Source organism: Vipera ursinii (assembly GCF_947247035.1).
Source record: "Vipera ursinii genome assembly, chromosome: 12".
In the NCBI taxonomy this organism is placed as follows: Eukaryota; Metazoa; Chordata; class Lepidosauria; order Squamata; family Viperidae; genus Vipera; species Vipera ursinii.
The window spans coordinates 11,241,399-11,265,847 of NC_139525.1; the positions used below are offsets into that span (position 1 = coordinate 11,241,399).

General features: G+C 42.7%; 1 protein-coding gene across 2 annotated transcripts in view; it reads left to right on the forward strand.

Moving 5' to 3' along the window:
• The first annotated feature begins 9,504 nt into the window (after positions 1–9,504).
• The window catches only part of BRWD3 (bromodomain and WD repeat domain containing 3), a 47,380-nt gene continuing 32,435 nt past the window's right edge, over positions 9,505–24,449 (forward strand). For both annotated transcript variants that reach the window (XR_014493628.1, XM_083372175.1), the window contains exons 1-10: positions 9,505–9,745; positions 9,849–9,907; positions 10,017–10,046; positions 11,174–11,233; positions 17,686–17,836; positions 18,284–18,382; positions 20,206–20,366; positions 21,282–21,503; positions 22,736–22,836; positions 24,002–24,072. Coding sequence is in view for 1 of the 2 variants with exons in the window: in XM_083372175.1 (XP_083228301.1) it covers positions 9,715–9,745; positions 9,849–9,907; positions 10,017–10,046; positions 11,174–11,233; positions 17,686–17,836; positions 18,284–18,382; positions 20,206–20,366; positions 21,282–21,503; positions 22,736–22,836; positions 24,002–24,072 (985 nt within the window). In the remaining variant the exon portion in view is untranslated. The remainder of the gene's footprint in view (positions 9,746–9,848; positions 9,908–10,016; positions 10,047–11,173; positions 11,234–17,685; positions 17,837–18,283; positions 18,383–20,205; positions 20,367–21,281; positions 21,504–22,735; positions 22,837–24,001; positions 24,073–24,449) is intronic.

Consider the following 24,449-nt stretch of genomic DNA (forward strand, 5'->3'; position numbering starts at 1 on the left):
TTTTATAATAAAGTGCTATGGAAGATTGGTGGATTTCTTGATGATTTGAAGACTGTAAATAAAGAAAAAGAAGCATGAGAACTTTTTTGTATACCAAATCACTCAAAAGCTCATTGCTCGATCAGGTTTATCTATTATCATCAAGCAGATACATAAAAATCACCTAAAAAGTAAATCATTATCCCCAATAGGTGACAATTCAAGAAAAAGAGCTTGAGATAAAACCGAAAAGAAGCTTCAAAAGAGGGAGACTTCAGATAATTATATTTAAAAAGTATATTTTATATGTTTTTGATTAACAGTATATAAGCATTAGAGTACATTTATATTTGTATCTTATTTGTATCTTACAACCTTTATATTTGTTTCTCATGCTATTTGTTATATTACTAATTTACTGCTTTATCATAGAATTTTTTAAAAAGAAAAACTAATATTCTACTAGAAATCTCTACTGATCTGATTAATTAAACATGAAATAATGAATAAATGTGGAACAAATTATACATAAAGGGAAAAATACTGGAGCGACTCCAGACTTGTGCCAGTCTCCCAATCTTTTGTTTTGATTTGATTTTGGACACAGTATATGCATTCTTTTACCACCAATTAACTATTCAAGGTTGACTCAATTAACTATTCAAGGGTTCAAGGTTGACTCAGCCTTCCATCCTTCCCAGGTAGGTAAAATGAGGACCCAGATTGTTGGGGGCAATAAGCTGACTTTGTAATAATGCCGCTTGGGGGGCCCCAAAAGCCCTAATAAGCAGGCATATACATAGAATGAAGGCTACTGCTAAGCACATTGATTTGTGCTTTAGAATTGTAAGCCGCCCTGAGTCTTCGGAGAAGGGCGGGATATAAATGGGATTAAAATAATAATAAAAATTTTTTTACTTAGAGTAATTTATTAATATTTCATAGGCTCCATTGGCAATAGATATTTGAAATCATGCAGGGAAGGACAAAGATCAACTTTATTGCAATTTTAATTATAGCGCGCCATCTAGAGGAAATATTCGAGGGATGCAGATTGACAGAGAGATCAATGATATTGAATCTCAAGCATACAACATTTTTCCATGACTTCTAGAGTTCCTCATTTTACAAAACAAGCAAGGATACCTATATTTACAAGGCAGGATAGTGCTTTTGAAATTCTGGGAGAGGGTTAGGGATCAGCAAAGAACAAATTGACAGAAGAGGTGGCAAAGCTTTTACAACAAAAAAATTTGTTCAATGGTTCAACTCAAGACACATATGCAAGTACTTTATAAAGAAATCTGCTGGATCGTAGTTTTATACACAAAATAAAGGAGTGTGCGAAATAAATCACTACCCCCACCCACCCACCCAATAATGCCGAAAAAAAAATCACATCAGGAGTGGCGAGAAAAACCGAAGTGACAGCAATGTAGCATTTACCAGGTTCAAACCAAATAGTGTTATATCCTGTCTTCTACTATTTTCTACCTTTGATTGTCAAGCCGTAACAAATGTTTGATAAAACTGTATCCATAAATATCATGAAAGTTTATATCTTCTTTCCAAACTGTCGTTACTTAGGTATTTTTTAATTTCTGCTCCCTTACAAGGTTTCTCACTGGATTGAAATATGCTTTTATTTTAAAATATTTTTTTAAAAAATCAGCTACAGCAAGGAGCTGGTAAACTCTTAAGAGAGGTATCGATAAACACCCAGGTGAGCATAGATTAAACTATGACTGGAGGCTAAAACATATAAGGAATGGTTGCTGGAATTGGGCATGTCTAGCTTAATGAAGTGAAGGACGAGTGGTGACATGATAGCAGTCTTCCAGTATCTCAGGGGCTGCCCCAAAGAAGAGGGAGTCAAGCTATTCTCCAAAGCACCAGAAGGCAGGACAAGAAGCAACGGATGGAAATGAGTCAAGGAGAAAAGCAACCTAGAACTAAGGAGAAACTTCCTGACAGTTAGAAGAATTAACCAGTGGAACAGCTTGCCTCCAGAAGTGGTGAATGCTCCAACACTGGAAGTTTTTAAGAAGAGACTGGACAGCTGTTTGTCTGAAATGGTGTAAGGTTTCCTGCCTGAGCAGGGGGTTAGACTAGATGACCTCTGTGGTCCCTTCCAACTTCATTATTATAATGATGGATGGTTAACGTCAGTCCAATCATCAAGAAGTACACAATACCTCAATCAAGGAATTGCCAAACAAGCTCAGAGCAAACAGCCCAACTAAAGAACCACCAAGATCATCCTCACCAATACTGACAGGACAAGCTATAGAATATAAACTGAGAGCAAACCCCACTCCCTACCATAATGCCACTGATGACGTTACCTAGTTTGGTTAGTGAAATGTCTTCAAGAAGACAAGCAAGTTCAGAGAGCACCAAAGGCCTCTCCAAGAGAGGAATCACCAATCTCTATTTTTGTCTACAGGCATTGGATTAGAGACAGTGGGGAAATAAAAGCAAAAGATATCAAAGTTTTATAGCTGACCCTAAATACTGTACGCAGCACACTTTGGGAACATTAATAATTGCTATTGACCAATAGGAGGCACTACACATCTGGCTATCGGTTTATTGGCACTCATCAGGCACAGAGGTGCAAGCTCCACAAGGATTTGAACTCAAGGCCCTTTGCACTTAGCATAGCTATGAGATTTGTTAAACTACATAAACCCACTCTAAATGGGGAGTTCTTAACACATCTCCTAGGAGGCCCAGTCACATAAAAGGCCCAATAGCTCACTAAATCTAGCCCCTGTAAAAACCTACATTTTGTATCCAGTAGTGATTTATAAGTACATAGTCCTCAACTTATGGCCAAAATTGAGCCTAAAATTTCTGTGGTTCAGTTAGACGGTTGTTAAGTGAATTTTGTCCCATGTGATGACCTTTCTTGCCACAGTTGTTCAGTGAATCAGGCTTCCCTGTTGACTTTGTCAGAAGGTCACAAAGGGTGATCCCATGACCAGGGGATACTGCAATCGTCATAAATATGAGTCAGTTGCCAAGCGTCCAAACTTTGGTCACGTGACCATGGAGATGCTACAACAGTCATAAGGGTGAAATACAGTCATAAATCATATTTTTTCAGGGCTATTGTAACTTCAAATAGCCACTAACTGAACTGTTGTAAGTCAAGGACTACCTGTATTCTATAAAATTATTCCTACCCCTAATGTTATATTTGCAAGGGATGCGGTGGCTCAGTGGGTTAGGACGCTGAGCTTGTCGATCAGAAGGTTGGCAGTTTGGCGGGTCAAATCCCGAGTGCCGCATAGCAGAGTGAGCGCCTGTTACTCGTCCCAGCTTCTGCCAACCTAGCAGTTTGAAAGCACATAAAAATGCAAGTAGAAAAATAGGGACCACTACAGTGGGAAGGTAACAGCATTCCGTGCGCCTTGGGCGTCTAGTCATGCCGGCCACATGACCACGGAGATGTCCTCGGACAAGTGCTGGCTCTTCGGCTTTGAAATGGAGATGGGCACCGACCCCTGGAGTTGGAAATGACTAGCACGCATGTGCGGGGGAACCTTTACCTTTACCTTAATGTTATATTTAAAATACTCATTTAAATTAGGTAATGAAAAAAAATATTAAAGGTACACACACGTTCAAGAAATTAGGCTTCTTTTAATGTACAGTACTGTGCTGCTTTTTAAGGATATATGTCAGGAGGTAAACAGCTGTTTGAGAAAACTATGTACCATCAGAGAGACGTGCAGCAGAGAGACAGAATTAGCTGGGGGAATACAGTTAATATGGGATGCCAAACCAGGATTTATTTAATGCATTTTGGAAAATAGCCCATGGTATGCTGCTTTGGGAATTTAACTCTTTATTAGGTTAACAAGGCGTGGAGGAAGGCAAGGTTAAGCTACCTAATCAGTTGTAGATGAGGAAGATTAGGAAGGCAGCAAAATAAAATAATTAGTGTGTCAGAGGCTGACTCAGTTCTTCTCCTGGCCACTCCTTAAATACTTCCTTATGAGGGTGGAGAAGTTGCACTGCTTGTTTCTTAACACAACTGAAGGCATAATTTGCGGAAATGATGGTCATTTCAAAAGCAAAGCCATATTCTACATGTGTCAGTTAAGCTATCCTTACCACTTCAGTATGGCTTACATGTATACTGACATTTAAACTGCCCCAAAACATATAAACGTTAAAGTCTGTAATTTAAATAATGACCTTGACAGACTTGGTTCCTAAGTGACTGCATTTAAGCAGTTTTCTGGGCAGTGTTACGAAAGCAATTTCTCACTGTTTCTTCCAAAAAAAAAAAAATTCTGCCTAGCCTACAGTCCTAGGATTTCCCAGTTAGTCAAAATGTACCATCCAACTATTAATGGAGGCTGACCTTGTTTAACTTTCAAGATCAGCCAAAGCTGGCTTAGTGCTGCCATCTTCTGAGAGAATAATGACCTTGCTATACATTTTTATTTATTTATTTTATTTTTCCTGTTTCTGAACCAGCCAGCTCCCTAAAAGAGGGACTTTTTGATATTTAATATAATAGGGTTTACTTGAAGGCAGTGTTTCTCAACCCTGGCAACTTTAATTTGTGTGGACTTTTAATTCCCAGAATTCCCCAGCCGGCACAGCTCAACATTGCCAAGGTTGAAAAACACTGCCTTAAAATTGCTATTTTCCAAGCGTATCATCTATTTTAGTTTTATCAATTGTATTTTTTTAAAAAAAAAAATTCTGAAAGGAACAGCGTGAACGATAGTTTCAACTTTCCCAACCAACATTTTGGGAAAGAAAACCTTGATCGAAAGAACTTTCACGGAACAACATGGATGCTTCACTGAACTCTACCAAGTCCCCATGTTTTTTGTTTTCAGTTAGTAACCCTAACTGTTGTGATTCAGGGTCAGCCTGTGGGTTCGGCAGTTGGGTCGGACGATTCAGAGGAGGAGGAGGAGGAAGGGTTTGGAGAGCCTGCAGAGGACAGTTCTGAGGCATCGCAGAGCTCTCAGCCAGGCCCCTCCCATCTGGTTACTACGCAGACCCAGCTGTGTGAGCCTGACAGCGTGGATGAAGATGACCCACAGCTGGCCCTGTTCAAGGACGCCCGACGCAGGAGGCAGTCAATCAGGAGTAAACAGAGGAAGGCAATGGGGCACCTCGGAAGGAGGCAGAGAGAAGCCACGCCTTGAAACTGTTTAAAAGGGGAATGTGTGGGAGGGCTGGTTGCTGAAGGCAACCGTTTGAGCAGCTTCTGTTTTAGTGGTTCGTATTTTGTTTTGCTCAGTTTGCTCTGTTTTGGATCCGTTTTCTGTAAATAAATTTGGCGGGCTTACTTCCAGCCTTTTTGCCTTTTGTAAAGGGGTTGTCCCTGACTTTTCTGCAGGGCCGGTAGTAGGCTGGAACAGAACACTAACCCTAACCCCATACAAAATGTCACAAAATTCAAACAATGAATATTCCTCCCCACCCCTCTCTTTCTAAAATAAAAAGATAATTTATCCACAGCAACTACTTCAGGAGTTGAAAGAAAGGAACTGCTGTTTATTTTGCTTATACACATCGACAAAATGTTTCTAATAGTTCAGTCCCGTCAGCCAAAGACTCAGAATATTTTGAAAAGAAATTGCACCTCGTTATGTCATGGCAGATGACCAATGTTCCCTTACTATTTCTCCCCAAAAATATACTTTCTTATTTATTTTAAAGGACTTACACAACTGTCCATCTCGCACATCTGACTCTGGACAACGTACACTATTAAAAACAATAAAAAACATAATAATAATGACCTCCAAAGTCTCTTCTAGTTCTATTCTGATTTATGTAGGAAAAAATAAAGAGAACAGCTGGAAAAAAGATCATAAAGCTACATTCTGACATTCAACACAGCTGAGCACTGGGTTTCATCCCATATGTGGGACCCAGGCTTCCTTAGAAAGCCACGAGTTCAGGGCCTTATGGAAGCCCAACAAGGATGGAACCAATCTGAATGAATTTTTATTATCAAAGTACAACATGTATACATTAAGATTAGCTGAGCCTCCCCTCGTGCCCCCCCCCCCACAACTCACAGTGACAACAAACCCACCATCTTGTTACACCATGTCAGCTAATTACACACAACGCACCGGCCCCACAAGTCAATCATACCTAAAGTTATTTCCCGTTCAAGAGCCTGACAGCCCATGGGTAGAAATCGTTCTTCAGCCTGTTGGTACGGCTGGCTATACTCCTGTATCTCCTATCCGATGGTAGGAGAGTAAAGAGGTACCGGCCAGGGTGTGAGTCGTCCCTGAGAATTTTCCTCAATCTTCCAAGGCAGCGAGCCCTGACGAGGTCATCCAGTGGTGTCCAGGGGACAGCCCATGATGTTTTGTGCTGTGCTCACCACCCTCTGTAATATCTTCCTATCCGCGGCTCTCAGGCCAGCATACAATCTGATCTCTAGAGGGAGAACATTCCAGAAGGTGGAAGCCATGGCAGAAAAGAGACTCCTTCTGGGTCTTGACAGTCACACTCCTTAGCTGACAGAACACAGAGCACACTCATCCTGCCCGAATGGATGGGATGGGTAGATGCGAGCAAGGAGAGATGGCCCTGTAAGCAAGCTAGGTTTTTCTTCTCCTTGGACAAAGGGCTTGCAAACTGTGATGGCATATTACAGAATAGCAGAGTTGAAAGGGACCTTGGAGATCTTCTGAACCAAAACCACTGTCCGATCTCTTTTTCAAAACCTCCAAGCGACGGAGCACCCACAACTTCCGGAGGCAATTAATTGTTCTCACCGTCAGGAGATTTCTCCTGAGTTCTACTTTACTGTAAAGCTACGTTGATAGAATCTTTTTGGTCGGTTCCATTAGATCTATATTTACAATGTAGGTTTACAATGAAGCAGAATTAGCTGATCTGGTTGTGATTGCTATCTGTTTCTCAACCTGGAGCTATGGGAAAGACCTTGGGACACCAGGACAAGAGGCACAGGCAGGGGAATGGTCCGATAGACAGCGTAGCCCACGGCTGGATAATGGGAGGGGCAAGAGGCTCAGAAGAAACTTACCTAGTTTCTAAATTTCAATTCCTCTTTGTAATGGTGCGTAGGAATGGCCTTGGAAGACAAAGCAGAGACATACAGCCAAGGGAATAATCAGATAAGAGATAGCATAGCTGTCATCAGATAAGAGATAGCATAGCTGTCATCTCTTACAGTAGCTGACAGGGGAAGAGGCTTAAAAGGGACCCTTCTTAGTTTCTTGGTCTGTAAAGGAGATGTGGGGCGGGGAAGGAGAGAATTGTATTTCAGATTTACAATAAAGTAGAATTGGCTCATGGGGTTGTGATTCCTATCAGGTTTAGGATGGCTGATGCAAGCAATCAAAGTAATGGCCAGAAAGTTACTAACCTTAACACAGAGATTGGTGAGTCTTCCACCTTTTATTACAGGAAGGGCCACAGGAACACAGGAGACTCTATTTGGGTGCCTATCAAAAGCAAAAAAAACCCAAAACAATGTCCCAATTATGTATAATTTCACACATAGCAACATCCATTTGGTGTAGCCCCAGGAAAAGTAAACACAAACTTTATTGATCTCTACTTGGGGGGGGCGGGGGTGTCTGTGATAATTCTCCAAAGTATTTGGGCAGCAAAATGGAATGGTTTGCTTCTGCTTTTTTCTGGGACATTTTACAGCTGCTCACACTGGGCAACTGCCTTAGCGATTTTCTAAAGAGTGTGTATCCAAATACTAGGCAGGTTCCTTGTTCATATAATATTTTGGGGTGTCTGTATAGTAGCACACAAACTTTGAGATGTATACGGAATATATACAGAATACACAGAGATGCACCTTCACGTATACTTTTTCTGTTATTGTGGGAAAAACAGAAGACAGGTGTATTTGGCATGTTCACCACCTTGATTTATATATTTTTATTTTTATAGGCAGGATAATAATAATCTCCCCCTCCCCACTTTTCTGGAGTAGCATAGAACCCCCAGTAAATAAATGTAAGATGTGCATATGCGCTCAGAGAAATACAGTAGGTGTATTTTTATTTATTTATTACATTTATATGCAGGGTCCTTCGTGTTCTCTGAGCTTGGTTATTTTCTTACAGATGTTTCATTACTCAAACTAGGTAACATCATCAGTAGTAGAAGGGAGTGGGGTTTGCTCTCTGTGTGTACAAGGGGCAACTAGAATTGCTGATATTACATATAAGCAGAGAGCAAACCCCTTCTAGTTCTGATGATGTTCCCCAGTTGGTTATAATGAAACGTCTACAAGAAAACAACCAAGCTCAGAGAGCATCAAGTCCAGTGGGAGATATCCATAACTATATCTCTATCTCTATGTATGTGTGTATGTGCAACATACCTATCTGTTTGTTCATTCATTTATTCATTTACTTACTTACTAGCACTTCTATGGTGCTGCAGTCCAGTGGGAGATATCCATAACTATATCCCTATCTATATGCATGTGTGTATATACGTGTGTGTGTACATATATGTATGTGTGTGTATATATGCACACACACACATACATATATTGTGTGTCTGTATGTCTATATTTATATACACACACACACACATATATATACATATATATACGTATATACAGTATATATATACTGTATATATATACATACATATACATATACACACATATATATACACATATACATATGTACATATGTACATATATCTATATATGTATATGTATGTGTATATGTATATGTATGTATATTCTGCTCAAAAAAATAAAGGGAACACTTAAACAACACAATGTACTGTATTTAATAGTAGGATGTCTTATTTTCTGTTCCCTTTATTTTTTTGAGCAGTATGTGTGTGTGTGTGTGTATACATACACATACACACACACATATATATATAATACACATATATATGCACACATATATATATAGACGTATACATATACATATATAGATATATAGATATATATATACATAGACACATATACATATACATATACATGTATGTTTTTACACATAGGGTGTACAGAATACCTCACACTCTCTTGGCCCACAGTACCTGCAGATGGGGCAGCCTAAGGCCTCCTGCGGAGGGCTAAATCGTGAGGGGATTATAATAAACAAATAAAATAAAATTGAACTCACCCCCCCCCCCCATTATACCACCTAAGGGGGAGGCCCAATGGGGGCGGGTCCTTCCTCCAGCCCCGGCCTACCTCACCGGGCTGTTGTGGGAGGGAGGCCGCCACCCTCGGGCGTCCCTCCCCTTCAGGCCGCGGCAGGGCTGGGCAGGGCAGGGCCGGGCGTCGCTCGGGCGCAGGCCGCGGCCTCTTTCCCCGCCTCTTCCGAGAGCGGCCTGCCCGCCCGTCCGTCAGGCTCGCTCGCCCGCCCGCTCGCCCGCCAGGCCGGCTCGTCGCCCCCGCGCGGCCGGAGGCTCCCCGGGGCTGCCGGGTCTCGTCCGCCCCGCCGCTCCCCTCGCCCGGCTTCTCCCTCCCTCGCGACGCCGCCGCTGCCGCCGCCGCTTCCTGCCTCGGCCGGTGGGAGCGCGGCGCCGGGCGGAGGGCCGTCCCGCGGCCGGCGCAGCTCCATGGGGCCGGCGGCGCGGCGGCGGCGGAGGGCGAAGGCGGCCGCCCAGACTCCTCGCCCCGCTCGCCGGCGGCGGCCGTGAGACGGAGGGAGAGAGAGAGAGAGAGGAGCGCCGCCCGCTTCGAGCCCGCCGACGGGCCTGCGCCTCCGGGCCGGACGGAGGATGGCGGCGGCCCCGACCCAGCTGGAAGCCGGTGAGGAAGGGGGCCGGCTGGGGCCGGGCCGGGGCTGGGGGGGTCCTGGGGGGGTCTGCCCGGCCTGCTCTGACCGCAGCCTTTCTCCCTGCCTCGTCCGCAGAGCTCTACTACCTGATCGCCCGCTTCCTCCAGTCCGGACCCTGCAAGAAATCGGCCCAGGTGAGGAGGGGTCCGGAGGGGGGGAGGAAAGGGGGGCTGCCAGTTGGGGAGGGGGTCGGGGACGCCCCCTCCTCACCCCTTTGTCTCTCTCTCTCTCTCCCCTCCGCAGGTGCTGGTGGCCGAGCTGGAGGAGCACCAGGTAAGGGGAGGGGGGTTAAAAATGGGGGAGGGGAAGGTCCCCCACTTTGCCCCCTGCCTCTTTTTAAAGGAGAGGGGGCTGGGGGGGGTCGTCCCGATGTGGGACCCCCTGGCCTAAGGCTAATGGGAGAGCCCCTCGGGAGCCATCCTGCTGCGGGACCCCTGAACTCGAGGCTTTTATTCCTAGTGGGAAGGGTCCCCCCATCCATTCTCTCTTTTTTTTCTTTTTTCTTCTTTTCACTTTCTCCCTTTATAAAAATGTTCGTGCATCTCTCTTTTTCTCTCCCTGTATACAAGATGCACAACGCCTGCAAACAGGCACGCACAGGCGTGAGTTTGAGGCACGCACATGTGTGAGTTTGATAGCTAGACGGACTGAGAAAGCTTTTTTTTTTCCAAGCTTTTTGGGTTTGATCCAAAGCATTTGGACCATCTTCCGCTTGGTGGATTTTTTTCCCCCCTAGATTTTCTGGACCGAGGCCCTGCTCATTTCTACTATGGGATTTTTTTTGGGGGGGGCAGCAAGGGGATAGAGAGGGAAAAAAACACACCCCGTTTTTCTTTTCTTTTAATCAGAGTTGGTTGGTTGGGACAGCCTTTGTGTTGGTCCTGGCAGGGCAAAGCCTTAAGCTGACAAGGGACCGGCTCCATATGAATAGAAGACCAAATTTGCCTGACACAGGAAGTGCAAATGCAGCCTTTGGGGAGGGTGTGTGTGTGTGTCTGTGTGTCTGTGTGTCTGTGTGTCTGTGTGTGTGTCTGTGTGTCCCCATCCAGAAATGGTTCCTAGATGTCTGCTTTGGATAGGGAGTACCCCATTCAGAAGTCAGGCACAGGTGCTCCAGGGCAAACATTCCCATTTCTGAACTACCGTAAGCCAAAATGTGGTTTGGTTTTGATGGTGTGGCGTAGGACCCTTCCTTTGTGAGCTGCAGTTCCTAGCTTGGCTTGTTTGCAGCTTATGGACACTAAACCATAGTTTTAAGAAAGCGCAGCTGCATCCAGTGGGTAAGTGCAACCCTCCCCTGCATATCATGCCTTAATGGGGAGGGGGAACGAGCTGTTTGACCTTCCACTTCACCCAGTATTTCAAGGTGAGCCGACTGTTTTCCCCCTCCTCTTTGCTAGTTGATCCCGAGGCGCTTGGATTGGCAGGGAAAGGAACACCGAAGAAGTTTTGAGGATCTGGTGAGTGAGTGAATATTGGCTTTTAAATTTCAGCATTTATTTTAGTCATGGGGGCTGGCTTGGGTTGTGAAGCCTCTTCGGGTTGTTGTTGGGTTTTTTGTTGTTTTTTTTCACAGTTGCAGTAGAAAATCTGGAAAAAGGAAAAGTGTGGATGTTAGGAGTCACTTGTTGACTGGCTTGTGGAATTTTTTCTGCGTGATTTTTTTTTCCCTCCTAAGAAAATCTACCATCCAGAAAGCAGGGGAGGGTTATTTAAGGGCACGTAAAAGAAGTTTCAACCCAGACCAATAGTGCTGCGTCTATTAGATAGGACTTCCTTGTGGGTGATGAGAGGTGCCAGCTGATTGGTTGTACCTTTCAATACAGGAACCCAGGGAAGGAGGGTGTTTTTTCCTCCCTCATCTTTCTGGATTAGTAAGAAAAAATGTTACGCCTTTTCTCCTGTCATGTTACAAAGAAAAAAATTATTGAGAGTTGGTGTCATTTAGTCCCTTTAGGACCCAGATGACAAAATGTAAATGTAAATGAATTTTTTAACGTAACAATTATATTTTGCTTGCGGAGGCGAGGAACATGTATAAAATCTTAAATGAAGAAAATCCCTACATTTCCTTGTGAAATAAAAGAGCTGTTGCCCCAATTTATACAAAGTGGTAATAGCAAAAAAAAAATAGGTCTTTGATAGGAAGTTTTCACGGAACTTGTTCATTATAGCTCTTTATTCTGATAAAAGAATAATGCAGAAATGGAGTTCAGAGGCAGCGGTTCCCTGACCGTGGGCCACTAATGCATTGGTGCAAATTAATTTTGCTCGATGCAAAGTATTATTTTTATTTTTTTTTTAATTTTAATTCCATTTATATCCCGCCCTTCTCCGAAGACTCAGGGCGGCTTACAAGCTTAGCAGTAGCCTTCATTCTATGTATATGCCTGCTTATTAGGGCTTTCACACACACCCCAAGCGGCATTATTACAAAGTCAGCTTAATTGCCCCCCAACAATCTGGGTCCTCATTTTACCTACCTGGGAAGGATGGAAGGCTGAGTCAACCTTGAGCCTGGTGGGATGCGAACCTGCACTAATTGCAGGCAGCTGGTGTTACTTAAGGAGGCATTAGCCCACTGCTCCACCAAGGCTCTTGGGATCACCTTTTCAGTTCTGATTTGAAAATCGTTTGCACAGTAGGTGAATACCATATTTGATACGACATAATCAACATACCGAAGTTGTTTATGCTTGCATGTTATGGTTACTTCAGTTCAAATATACCTTCTATTGTAGCTTTTTGATAGTGTGTGTGTCTTCAAGTCAATGTTGATACTTAGAAATTTCCTGGACAAGTCCCTGAAGTTTTCTTGGCAAGGTTTTTCAGAAGTGGGTTCCCAAGGCTGAGAGACAGGGACTGGCCCAAGGTCATCCAGCAGGGTTTGGGCTTAAAGCAGGACTGGAATTCACAGCCTCCCAATTTCTAGCCTGACACCTTGAACACTACACCATACTGACCTTCCCTTTTTTTTGGAACTATGAATCGTTATTTCACTATATCTGGTACTTTTATATAAATTGGGAACACCTGAGAGTAGGAGAAAGTATTAGTAGCAAATTTTTCTAAATACTATTGGCACATTGTCTGCCTCCGTTGATTCCATAGCGTTGGCTTGTTTACAACACTTGTAAGGAACTAGTTCAAAAAACAGAATTTTTGTATTTTGAGTGCAAGCATTTATAAGTTCAGATCAATGGTAAACCAGCATACTAGAGATCCTCCTGAGGAATGTTTGTGAACTGGGTTAGAGATTTTGCAATTTTCAGTGTTGATTTTCCTTAGCAAAATATTTACATTTATACGCTTTAACTTTCAGTTTTATTGTCATAGGCTAGAAGATATGCCTTCTCTGAAGTAATTTCCTTTATCTCAAAGAGTAAATACAGTGGAGAGCAGAGTGAAATTAGTCACTCAGAATAATCCCAGTTTTACCCTGCAACTGATAATTTCTTAGAAAGCCAAGATCAATTTGCCTTCCCCCCCCCCCTAGGTTTTGGGAAGTTTCCAGCATGTTTATGGCAGGGGGGTTTTTTGGGTGTTTTTTTTTACATTACTGCTGTTTAAACAGGGAGGAAAGTTGGAATAATAATGGATACAGTTCCTAAGAAATCATCTGTGTGAATCGGAAGATGGAACCTTATTTAAAACTTGATTTGTTTAATTGTAACAGATACTCCTTTTCCTCTGTTTTAATATGTCATACCAGTATCAAATAATTGAAATAAGCTAGCATAGTTTGAAGATAAAGGTAAGATTCGTGAAAATGCATAAAGAACTGCAGGTTTTCCCCCTCATACTGAGAACTGCTTATCCTCTTTATTCTTGTTTTAATCAGCTAAGACTGGAATGATTTTGAATACATCTTAAAATGAATTATAGCTTTTAGGACTGTAGCCCTTGATACATGTAGCTATGAGGGAGTCCCATTAAGTACAAGAAACTACTTGGAAAAGTACATAGTGTTATTCTTCAGTATGACCACTCATGATTCCTTTGTGTGTGTGTTTCTTTTCCTGGCTTGTATTAACATTCCCAAAGTCCACATCACTGGCATGCTAGCTGTGGCAAATGGGAGTTAAAATGTCACTCCCAATTCCATCCACACTTCCATCTTATAATCTTAAAGAACCTTGACAAACAGAGTAACTTTTGAGTCTGAACAATTTGAACACCAAAAAGCAAATCCAATTCGCTGCACATGCCAGCCTGCTTCCCAGCTCAGTTAAATTAATTTAATTTAATTTATTAATATTTCTATACCGCCCTTCTCCCGGAGGACTCAGGGCGGTGTACAGGGCAAGAATAAAACACAGAAATTTACAAAAACTAAAAGATGATTAAATACATGCCCGATTAAAATACAATTGATACATAGTAAAAACCCCAATAAAAATGATAAAAACCCCACCAATCCCCCCTCAGGCCAGGCCGGCTTGATCGAACAAGTATGTTTTCAGATCGCGGCGAAAGGAGCGCAGATCGGGCGCCGTCCGGAGCTCAACCGGTAACTGGTTCCACAGCTCCGGAGCGCCCACAGAGAAGGATCTCCCCATGGGGGCCACCAATCGACATTCTCTGACCGGTGGCACCCTGAGGAGGCCCTCTCTGTGGGAACGCACAGGGCGCAGGGAGCTTGATGCCGGCAGCAGAAATTAGAAATAAAACTGCCACAAAGCAATGATGGGGCATTGCTTATGAAAATGTAGATGGCCTGAGAAAGCACTGTGCTATGCACTCTGGTCACCAGCTGAATAATAAAGGACACTGTTCCTAAGAGGTGTGAAAATGTCCCCTCCCCTTCTTTGTGTTTGCAGCTGTTTTTACAACACAAAGGGGCTTTATTGTTTTGTTAACCCCCCCCCCCACTTTAGCCAAGATACTTTGCCACCTCCAGCTCTCCAGCTATCTTAATGTTCCTCCATTAACACCTGTCTGCCAGCATCAAATAGTTCTTAATTTACAAATGAATTGCATCTATAACATTTGACTGTCCCGGTCTGTTTAGGAGCTTATTTATTTATTTTTATTTATTTATTCATATTTCAGTAAAAAGGAGCACGGGGCTAAAATACAAAACACAGAATATAAAATCTGAACTCTTTTAGCAGGAAGATTGCAAACGTACATCTAAGCTGCAAATATAATTTTTTACTTCATTTGTCGCGGCTAGGAAATCAGCGAAGTCTCCATTATAGGCTCTGTCACTGTGTGTTAGATAGTTTGTTTTTCAGCCCCCCCAATCACAATTCGGTGATGGTATTTTGTCCCATTCATAGAGGGCATCTGTTCATCTTATCATGACCAGTGTGATGTTCAGTTCAGTGTTGTCCATATGACCCGGGGCTGCTCAAATCCAAATCCATTTCTCCAAAATGCAGGGAACATTTTGACATTGTGTGTTTAGAAGTTTATTGCGTATAAAATTCTAAGGGTGAAAACTGATTATGTTTTTAGGCTGTACAGTTCATTAGGTATCCCAACTGCAATGTTAACATCCATTACATTGAACAACTGGTATTGGTTTTTCTGGCAGTGATTGAATTGTGCTTATTTCTGACCACCTAAGGCAGCATTCTTGACAATTTAATTAAAAACGAATTTAAAAAACCCAAGTATTTTTCTTAATGTTTATGGTTGTATAAATGTAATGAACAAACGGTATTCTTCCCAAAATATGGTAATAATCCCTAGGTGAAATTACCGTGAAACAGGCATAGGCAAAGTTAACCATTCTTAGCTAGAACAAACTTCTCAATTCAGACAGCGTCTGAATTAATGCATTTTGCTAAGCCTTAATGGGTCCTCTTTGATTTTGGCTAAATGAAATGTGGGAAGCAGCTATGGAATTATATAAACCATGCTTTATAGAGTAGCATGTTGCATGAATCAGAGTTTATTTTCTAAACCTGTAATTAAAATAATAGTTAAATGTGTTGTCAGGGGTAGACTGACACCTCTCTGCTCTTCAGTTCTTAGATTTAAGGTTTCTTCTTTTCACGCTTACGGGTTTTGCAGACTGCTTGCATTTGGCTTTTGTGGGAAACTGGACCTCTTAGTAAGCATTACTCGGGGCATTTAGATCTCCAGTTTTTCTGATATTGCTGGAATTGGGTATGCCTAGTTTAATGAAGAGAAGGGCGAGGGGGTGACATGATAGCAGTGTTTTAATATCTCAGAGGCTGCCCCAAAGAAGAAGGAGCCAAACTATTCTCCAAAGCGCCTGAAGAGCAGGACAAGAAGCAGCTGGGGGGGGGGGGGGGGAGAGACTAATCAAGGAGAGAAGCAACTTTGAACTAAGAAGAAATTTCCTGACAATTAGAACAATTAAATCAGTGGAACAACTTGCCTTCAAGTTGTGAATGCTCCAACATTGGAAGTTTTTGAGAAGAGATTGGACAAACATTTGTCTGAAAATGGTATAGGGTTTCCTGCCTAAGCAGGGTGTTGGACTAGAAGACCTCCAGGGTCCCTTCCAGCTTTCTTATTCTGTTATTCTGATATGATTTTCTTAATTTATCGAGCATGCAGCGGTTAAAGAGGCTGAGCTTGTCAGCTAGAAAGCTGACAGCCAGGGCTTGAGACACAAGCATCCTGCAAGCGGGAGCCCCCCGTTACTTGCCCCAGCTCCTGCCCACCTGGCAGTTTGAAAGCATGCGAGTAGATAAATAGTTACCACTTTGTTGGGAAGGTTAATAGCGTTCCACGCACCTTTGGCATGTAGTCTTGCTAGCCGCATGACCGCAGAAGAGTCTTCAGACAATATTGGTTCCTTCGGCTAAGAAACAGAGATGAGCACATTCCCTTAAAGACAAACTCAACCGGACAAGGCGGGACCTTTCCCTTTATGTACCATTCTACGACTTCACTGGTGGAGCAGTTTGTTTCCTTTTATTTACATCTGCCTTTTCTCACCGTAGTGTCTGTAGCACCTCCTCCTACAAATTTTTCCAGAAGAACCACCACCTGCACCTCCAGTTGAGAGAAAGGAACCGGTTCAAGTCTCCATGAGGACTGAAGGCAGATTTGCTCATTGATCTCCTGGAACGCGGTCCAATCTTTGCGCCATTGCACTTCATCATTCTTTCCCCCCCCCCTTGCAGTCACATGATCAAAACATACGTACCTGGCAACCGGCAGCCATATTCGCAAACAATTGCAGCATTCTGCGGGTCATGTGATCCCTATTTCTAACCTTCCCTTGGGGGGGGGGCTTCCATCAAGAAAAATCAACGGGGGAAACCTGATTTCTTTTAACAGTTTAATAATAATAATAATAATAATAATAATAATAATAATAATAATAATAATAATAATAATAAAGTTGGGAGGGACCTTGGAGGTCATCTAGTCCAACCCCCTGCTCAGTCAGGAGACCCTATACCAGGGGTAGGCAACCTCGGCTCTTTTATGACTCATGGACTTCAACTCCCAGAATTCCTGAGTCAGCTTAGCTGACTCAGGAATTCTGGGAGTTGAAGTCCATGAGTCATAAAAGAGCCGAGGTTGCCTACCCCTGCCCTATACCATTTCGGACAAATGGCTGTCCAGTCTCTTCTAAAAAACTTCCAGTGTTGGAGCATTCACAACTTCTGGAGGCAGGTGGTTCCACTGGTTAATTGTTCTAACTGTCAGGAAGTTTCTCCTTAGTTCCAGGTTGCTTCTTTCCTTGGTTAGTTTCCATCCGGCAGCGATTCGCTTAACAACCGTGTCCCGGAATGTTCATAAAATCCGAGACGGCTGTCTTCTTAACTGCCTTGCTTAGCCATGGCAATTGTGGTCCTGGCTGTGGTCATAAGTCAAGGACTACCTGAAATGTTTTTTTACCTTGATTTCTGCTTGCCTCTCTCAAGGTTGGATGTAAGCAACGCCCCCTCATGTTTCTTTGTTTCTGTTTGTAAATATTCAGGTAGCAGCCAACGCCCACATCCCCCCGGATTACCTCCTCAAAATTTGTGAGCGAATTGGGCCCCTGCTGGATAAGGAGATCCCACAAAGTGTCCTCGGAGTGCAGACTTTGCTAGGAGTGGGACGGCAGTCTTTACTAAGGGCAGCCAAAGGTGAGACACTGTTCTTTTATTTCTATTCCCCCTTGCGGAGGCAAGGAAGGCGACCCCGGGCCAACGTCCACGTAACAATAGAACCAGAACCACAGACAAAACAGTTGAAGCGTTTTTTTGTTTGATTTTTTTTAACCACATCCCTCTTAGTTAATAGCAGCGTAACTTAAAACGAGTCAATTAAAAACCTTAAAAGCGTCCAAAGGGGCTTTTGGAAACACAGATTCTCCTGGAAGGATTTTGTGCCATGTCTTCTTCTTTTTTTTTTTTTTTTTGAAACAAGTTAACTAAAACCCTTTCCTGCAAACTGCTTGGCAGAGAAGGAAAGGAGCAGAAAGGGGATACTGACGCTGATAGGTTTTGAGCGGGGAAAAAATAATAATAACGACTGGAACCGCAGAGGCCTCGGGTCAGGCTTTTGATCCCCTCTGAATCCCCTTTGCACAGAATGCAGGCATACGGCCTGGAAGGGCTCCGCGTTGGCAGCACTGCATCGGGGCAGACCTCCCGAAGTCCCCATCAACTCCTGGAAGCCACCAAATGTGGGTAAGGAATCATTTTGTTACGCACTAATGTTATGTCCCAGTGTTTTATGAGCTGTGCTGGCTCAGTGGTTAGAGCGCCGTACTGCAGGCTACATTTGCTGCCTGCTGGCTGCCTGCAGTTTGGCGGTTCGATTCTCACAGGCTCAAGATTGACTCAGCCTTCCATCCTTCCGAGATTGGTAAAAAGAGGACCCAGATTGCTGGGGGCAAGAGGCCAACTCTGTAAACCGCTTAGAGAGGGCTGTAAAACACTGTGAAGCAGTATATAAGTCTAAGTGCTATTGCTATTGATATCTCTGCCATGGTAGCACAGTGGTTAAAGTGCAGTATTGCAGGCTAACTCTGCCTAACTGCCAGCAGTTTGACACTGACCGGCTCAAGGTTGACTCAGCCTTCCATCCTTCCGAGGTGGGTAAAATGAGGACCCAGATTGTTGGGGGCAAGAAGCTGACTCTGTAAACCGCTTAGAGAGGCCCGTAAAGCACTGTGAAGCAGTAAAGAAGTCTTAAGGGCTCTTGCTCTTGCTATTTATCTGTTGTTGTTGTTGTTAGTTGCGAAGTCGTGTCCGACCCATCGCGACCCTATGGACAATGTTCCTCCAGGCCTTCCTGTCCTCTACCATCTTCTGGAGTCCATTTAAGCTCACACCTACTGCTTCAGTGACTCCATCCAGCCACCTCATTCTCTGTCGTCCCCTTCTTCTCTTGCCCTCAATCTTTCCCAGCATTAGGCTCTTCTCCAGTGAGTCCTTCCTTCTCATTAGGTGGCCAAAGGATTTGAGTATTAGCTTCAGGATCTGGCCTTCTAAAGAGCAGTCAGGGTTGATCTCCTCTAGGACTGACCGGTTTGATCGCCTTGCAGTCCAAGGGACTCGCAGGAGTCTTCTCCAGCACCAGAGTTCAAAGGCCTCCATTCTTTGGCGCTCAGCCTTTCTTATGGTCCAGCTTTCACTGCCATACATTGCAACTGGGAAGACCATTTATCTGTATCCTGCCTTTATTATTTTTACAAATCACTCAAGGCGGCGAACCTATCCAATGTAGCCGCCTCTATCTCCTGTTTTCCCCACAACAGCAACCTTGTGAGGTGGGTTGGATTGAGAGAGAGGGACTGGCCCATAGTCACCCAGCTGGCTTTTGTGGCTGAGGCGGGACTTGTCCTCAAGACCTCTGGCTTTCTAGCTTGGTACCTTAACCACAGCAAGCAACCGTTCAGTGGGTCAGTTTGGAAATGGTGGCCTACCGTCGCAAAGCTAAAATAGAGGGGATTTCTTTCTCTCTACTCCCCTAATAACAAAAGCAGGGCTGCTGTTTTAAGCCAAAAGGATCCATCGTAATTTTAGGAATGCAACCAGGAACAGAATGATTAAATTGGGACAGGGCTTCATTGTGACTTCAGCTAGATACCCAAACTCAAGCTCAAATAATTTGCCGATCGTTGAGCGAATAAACATTACTGTGACTGACTGAGAAACAAACACAGAGAAGGTCCACGTTAGGCATGTCTTCCTCTCTGGATAACTCCCTAAATTGGTGGTGTGTCGTCGGGCTGTCCCGTTCTAAATTGGCCTTTCATCGTTTGTTAAAAGCAGTGGCAAAAGTTTTAGATAGTCCCACGTTGGAAGTCGCCGAAGATAATTATTATTATTTTTTCCTATGTCACCTCTTTCCCAAAATGTTCATAGAGCAGATATTTAACTCAGTGCTAATTCTTACCCAGGATAATACTCTCTCTTATTGGTGGACAGGAATAGACCATTAAAATGAGGCCAATTAAAGAAAAGTATAATCAGGAGGATAACAGCATTTTTTTTCCTTTTTGCAGCGAAGCTAATAGGAGCCAGACAGTTGACTGGATATGGACGTTTCAGCCATTTGTTCCCAACGTCTTTTTATCAACACATCAAGATGCACAAGAGAATTCTGGGTCATTTATCATCTGTGTATTGTGTAGCATTTGATCGTACTGGGAGACGAATTTTCACTGTGAGTATGGAATGGAACTGAAATATTCCATAACGTTGAATAATTTTGCTATGCTCTTTTTTAATAGCTTGTACTGTGGATTGTATACTCAATTTGTGAAATACGTTTTCTGAAACTGGGTGGTATTACTGTATCATTATTGGCTTCAGAAAGCAACTTCCATTAAAATGTTTCAACTACTGAATCCTACAAATAAATGTTATTTATTTGTTAGTTACTGTTGCCAAAATTGAGAAACTCTACCATATAGAGTAGGGGTAGGCAACCTTGGCTCTTTTATGACTCATGGACTTCAACTCCCAGAATTCCTGAACCAGCATGGGGAACTATGGCCCCTTTATGACTTGTGGACTTCAACTCCCAGAATTCCTGAGCCAGCATGGCTGGCTCAGGAATTCTGAGAGTTGAAGTCCACAAGTCATAAAAAAAGCCAAGGTTGCCTACCCCTGATACAGAGTCTTAGGGGAAAGAGTGGTATTTTTCTGCATGTTAGACTTTGGGGTTTGAAATGGTCTGAAATGGTATAGGGCAAGGGTAGGCAACCTTGGCTCTTTTGTGACTTGTGGACTCAGGAATTCTGGGAGTTGAAGTCCACGAGTCATAAAAGAGCCAAGGTTGCCTACCCCTGGTATAGGGTTTCCTGTTTCAGCAGGGGGTTGGACTAGAAACCCCTGGTCCGTGGACAAGTACTGGGCCGCGGCACGCCAGCAACCGGGCCGCACAAACAAGCGAAGCCCCATCCGCGGGATGCAGGCAGCACACAAAACCACGCCCCCTCCGGTTCGCGGAAAAACCTCTCTCCACGGAACCGGTCCCTGGTGCCCAAAAGGTTGGGGAGCCCTGTACTGGAAGATCTCCAAGATCCCTTCCAAACTCTGTTTTTCGGTGGTTGTTGTTTTTCGTACGAAACATTAGGGTTCAGATGACTGCTTGGTGAAAATCTGGGCTACCGATAACGGACGCTTGCTTTCAACCCTCCGAGGACATTCAGCTGAAATTTCGGACATGGCGGTCAGTTATGAGAACACCCTCCTTGCCGCAGGCAGCTGTGACAAGGTCGTCAGAGTTTGGTGCCTTCGAACGTGTGCACCGGTGGCGGTGCTGTTGGGCCACTCGGCTTCCATTACTTCCATACAGGTAAGGGAAAAAAGGGCTTCCTCTGCTTTCCCCATGCCTTTACTTTTTTGCTAAGCAGTGAGAATTAAAACTTTTTTTGCTAAGCAGCGAGAATTAAAACTTTTTTTGCTAAGCAGCGAGAATTAAAACTTTTTTTGCTAAGCAGCGAGAATTAAAACTTTTTTTGCTAAGCAGCGAGAATTAAAACTTTTTTTGCTAAGCAGCGAGAATTAAAACTTTTTTTGCTAAGCAGCGAGAATTAAAACTTTTTTTGCTAAGCAGCGAGAATTAAAACTTTTTGCTAAGCAGCGAGAATTAAAACTTTTTTTGCTAAGCAGCGAGAATTAAAACTTTTTTTGCTAAGCAACGAGAATTAAAACTTTTTTTGCTAAGCAACGAGAATTAAAACTTTTTTTGCTAAGCAGCGAGAATTAAAACTTTTTGCTAAGCAGCGAGAATTAAAACTTTTTTTGCTAAGCAGCGAGAATTAAAACTTTTTTTGCTAAGCAACGAGAATTAAAACTTTTTTTGCTAAGCAACGAGAATTAAAACTTTTTTTGCTAAGCAGCGAGAATTAAAACTTTTTGCTAAGCAGCGAGAATTAAAACTTTTTTTGCTAAGCAGCGAGAATTAAAACTTTTTTTGCTAAGCAGCGAGAATTAAAACTTTCTTTGCTAAACAGCGAGAATTAAACCTTTTTTTTGCTAAACAGCGAGAATTAAAACTTTTTTTTGCTAAACAGCGAGAATTAAAACTTTTTTTTGCTAAACAGCGAGAATCAAAACTGCTAAACGGCGAGAATCAAAACTTTTTGCTAAACGGCGAGAATTAAAACTTTTTTTGCTAAACAGCGAGAATCAAAACTGCTAAACGGCGAGAATCAAAACTTTTTTTGCTAAACAGCGAGAATCAAAACTTTTTTCTAAACAGTGAGAATTAAAACTTTTTTTGCTAAATGGCGAGAATCAAAACTTTTTTGCTAAACGGCAAGAATTAAAACTGCATTTCCTTGCTAAATCTGGGCTAGTAATTTTCAAACAATTTTTGACTTCGTCAGATCGCTTGCTTGCTCTTTGAACATTCTTGTCTGATCTGTCAGTTTTCTTAACATAAAGTGAATACGGCCCATATTAAAAAAAAAAGTGTACACAGTAACTTTTTGTGTAGCAGAGGGCGGCCGTTACATTTTTATAGAAGCATACGAAAAAAGTATTTTGCCTGTTTATTAGAACTTTCGTTCTTTTGATTTTTAGTTTTCCCCTGCAAGAAAAGGAACAACTCGATACCTCACTTCTACTGGTGCTGATGGAACAATTTGTTTCTGGCAATGGCATTTAAACACAATGAAATTCAAGTACGTTGTTTTATTCAATTTATTCTCTTAGCCTTCACGATTGAGCAGCAATGCTGGATAAATTTCAGGAGGGGGATAGTAGCATTTATTAGAATCCCTAGAATGATGCAGAACAGAGATATAAAGATGAAACAACTGTACATTATAATTCAGTGTAGCATCAGCTGAGAATGAAGACGGACAAACAATCTGAATTCTTCTGGGTCTTTCTGATAATGACTCGTATAAACCTCCCGGCTGAATTTGCTGGGTAAGGCATGTAGATGTTAAAATTCCAGATGCCTGAAGGATACAGGATTTTTCTGGGATAAATTGGAAGAATATGGAAATGGAGAACATTGTTTGAGGAAATGAAAAAAATCCCAGTTTATCTCTTTATGTATTTTTGGATTAAAATTGATGTCTGCCTTTACAAGGAGCCAGTTCAGTTGGCTGGCATTACATACATTGGACCATCTGTTTGTCCTGAGTTTTTGGTTTCGCTCAGTGTTTCTCAATCCAATTTTCAGTTGGGTGGACTAAAACGCCCAGAATTTCCCCAGCAAGCATGCTATCTGGGAATTCTGGAAATTGAAGTCCATGGATCTTTAAAATTGCCATAGTTGAAAAACCTTGGCTTAATGCAGCATGTGAACCAACCTGCTCTCAAAACTCTTGACAGATTTCACACTCCTGTACCCTAAAATCCTTTTAACTTGACTGCCTTGATCCCATTTGTATATTTCTTCATAGCAGGATCTTACTGAGGGTGATAAAGATTTGCCTTTGGGCTTTTCCCATGCAAAGCAAGTTTCCACACTGATCCCTGTTTCAAACAAAAGTTTCAAATCTTTTTTTCTCCCAGGCGTGCCACATCCAAACGTTAGGCAGAATGTGGTGTTTTTGAGGGGAAGTTAAGAAAGTTACGAAAAAGACCAGCTAAATTCTTGGAAAGTAAATCTGATCAACTAATGTACGATCATACTGAATGAGACTCCAAAAATTAACGAAATCTTGATGTCTTACGGAATCTAGCCAACAGTACAGTACTATCTAGGAATGCTGAAAAGTAATGGTGTTTGGGTTTGTTGATACAGATTCCTAGCAAGTTGAATGTAGAATTGCAGGCTTAGTCTCTCTGCATTATCTAATATAAACTAATTGAAACGTCGTCTCTTAACTTCAGGGAACGGCCGGTGAAATTTGCAGAGAGATCCAGACCTGGCGTTCAAATATCTTGTTCATCTTTTAGTTCTGGTATGTATAAATAGAAATCAAATAGCAATTTGCAGCTTTATATCAGGAATATATATATTTTTTTAAAAAAGGGGGGGAAGCATTGTACAGGGTGTTGTTTTTTTTACCATTGGAATACACAGGAAAGCTTTCTAACTATTTCCATTCTTCACTGACCAAAATCTCCAGCAAGCATTTTGCTACTAGGAAATGAGTTTACTTTCGTTCAGAGACGATTATTTATACATGCGTGTAAAGCAGTTTGTTACTGAAATAGCCCTTCTCGGCATGGGTCCAGGTTATTTGAGGGACTGCCTCAGCCCCACTGGGATTGGCTCAGAACATTAGTGCCAGCAGAGGAGGCATGCTTCCTCTGAGCAGAGGAGGCAGCAGAGGAG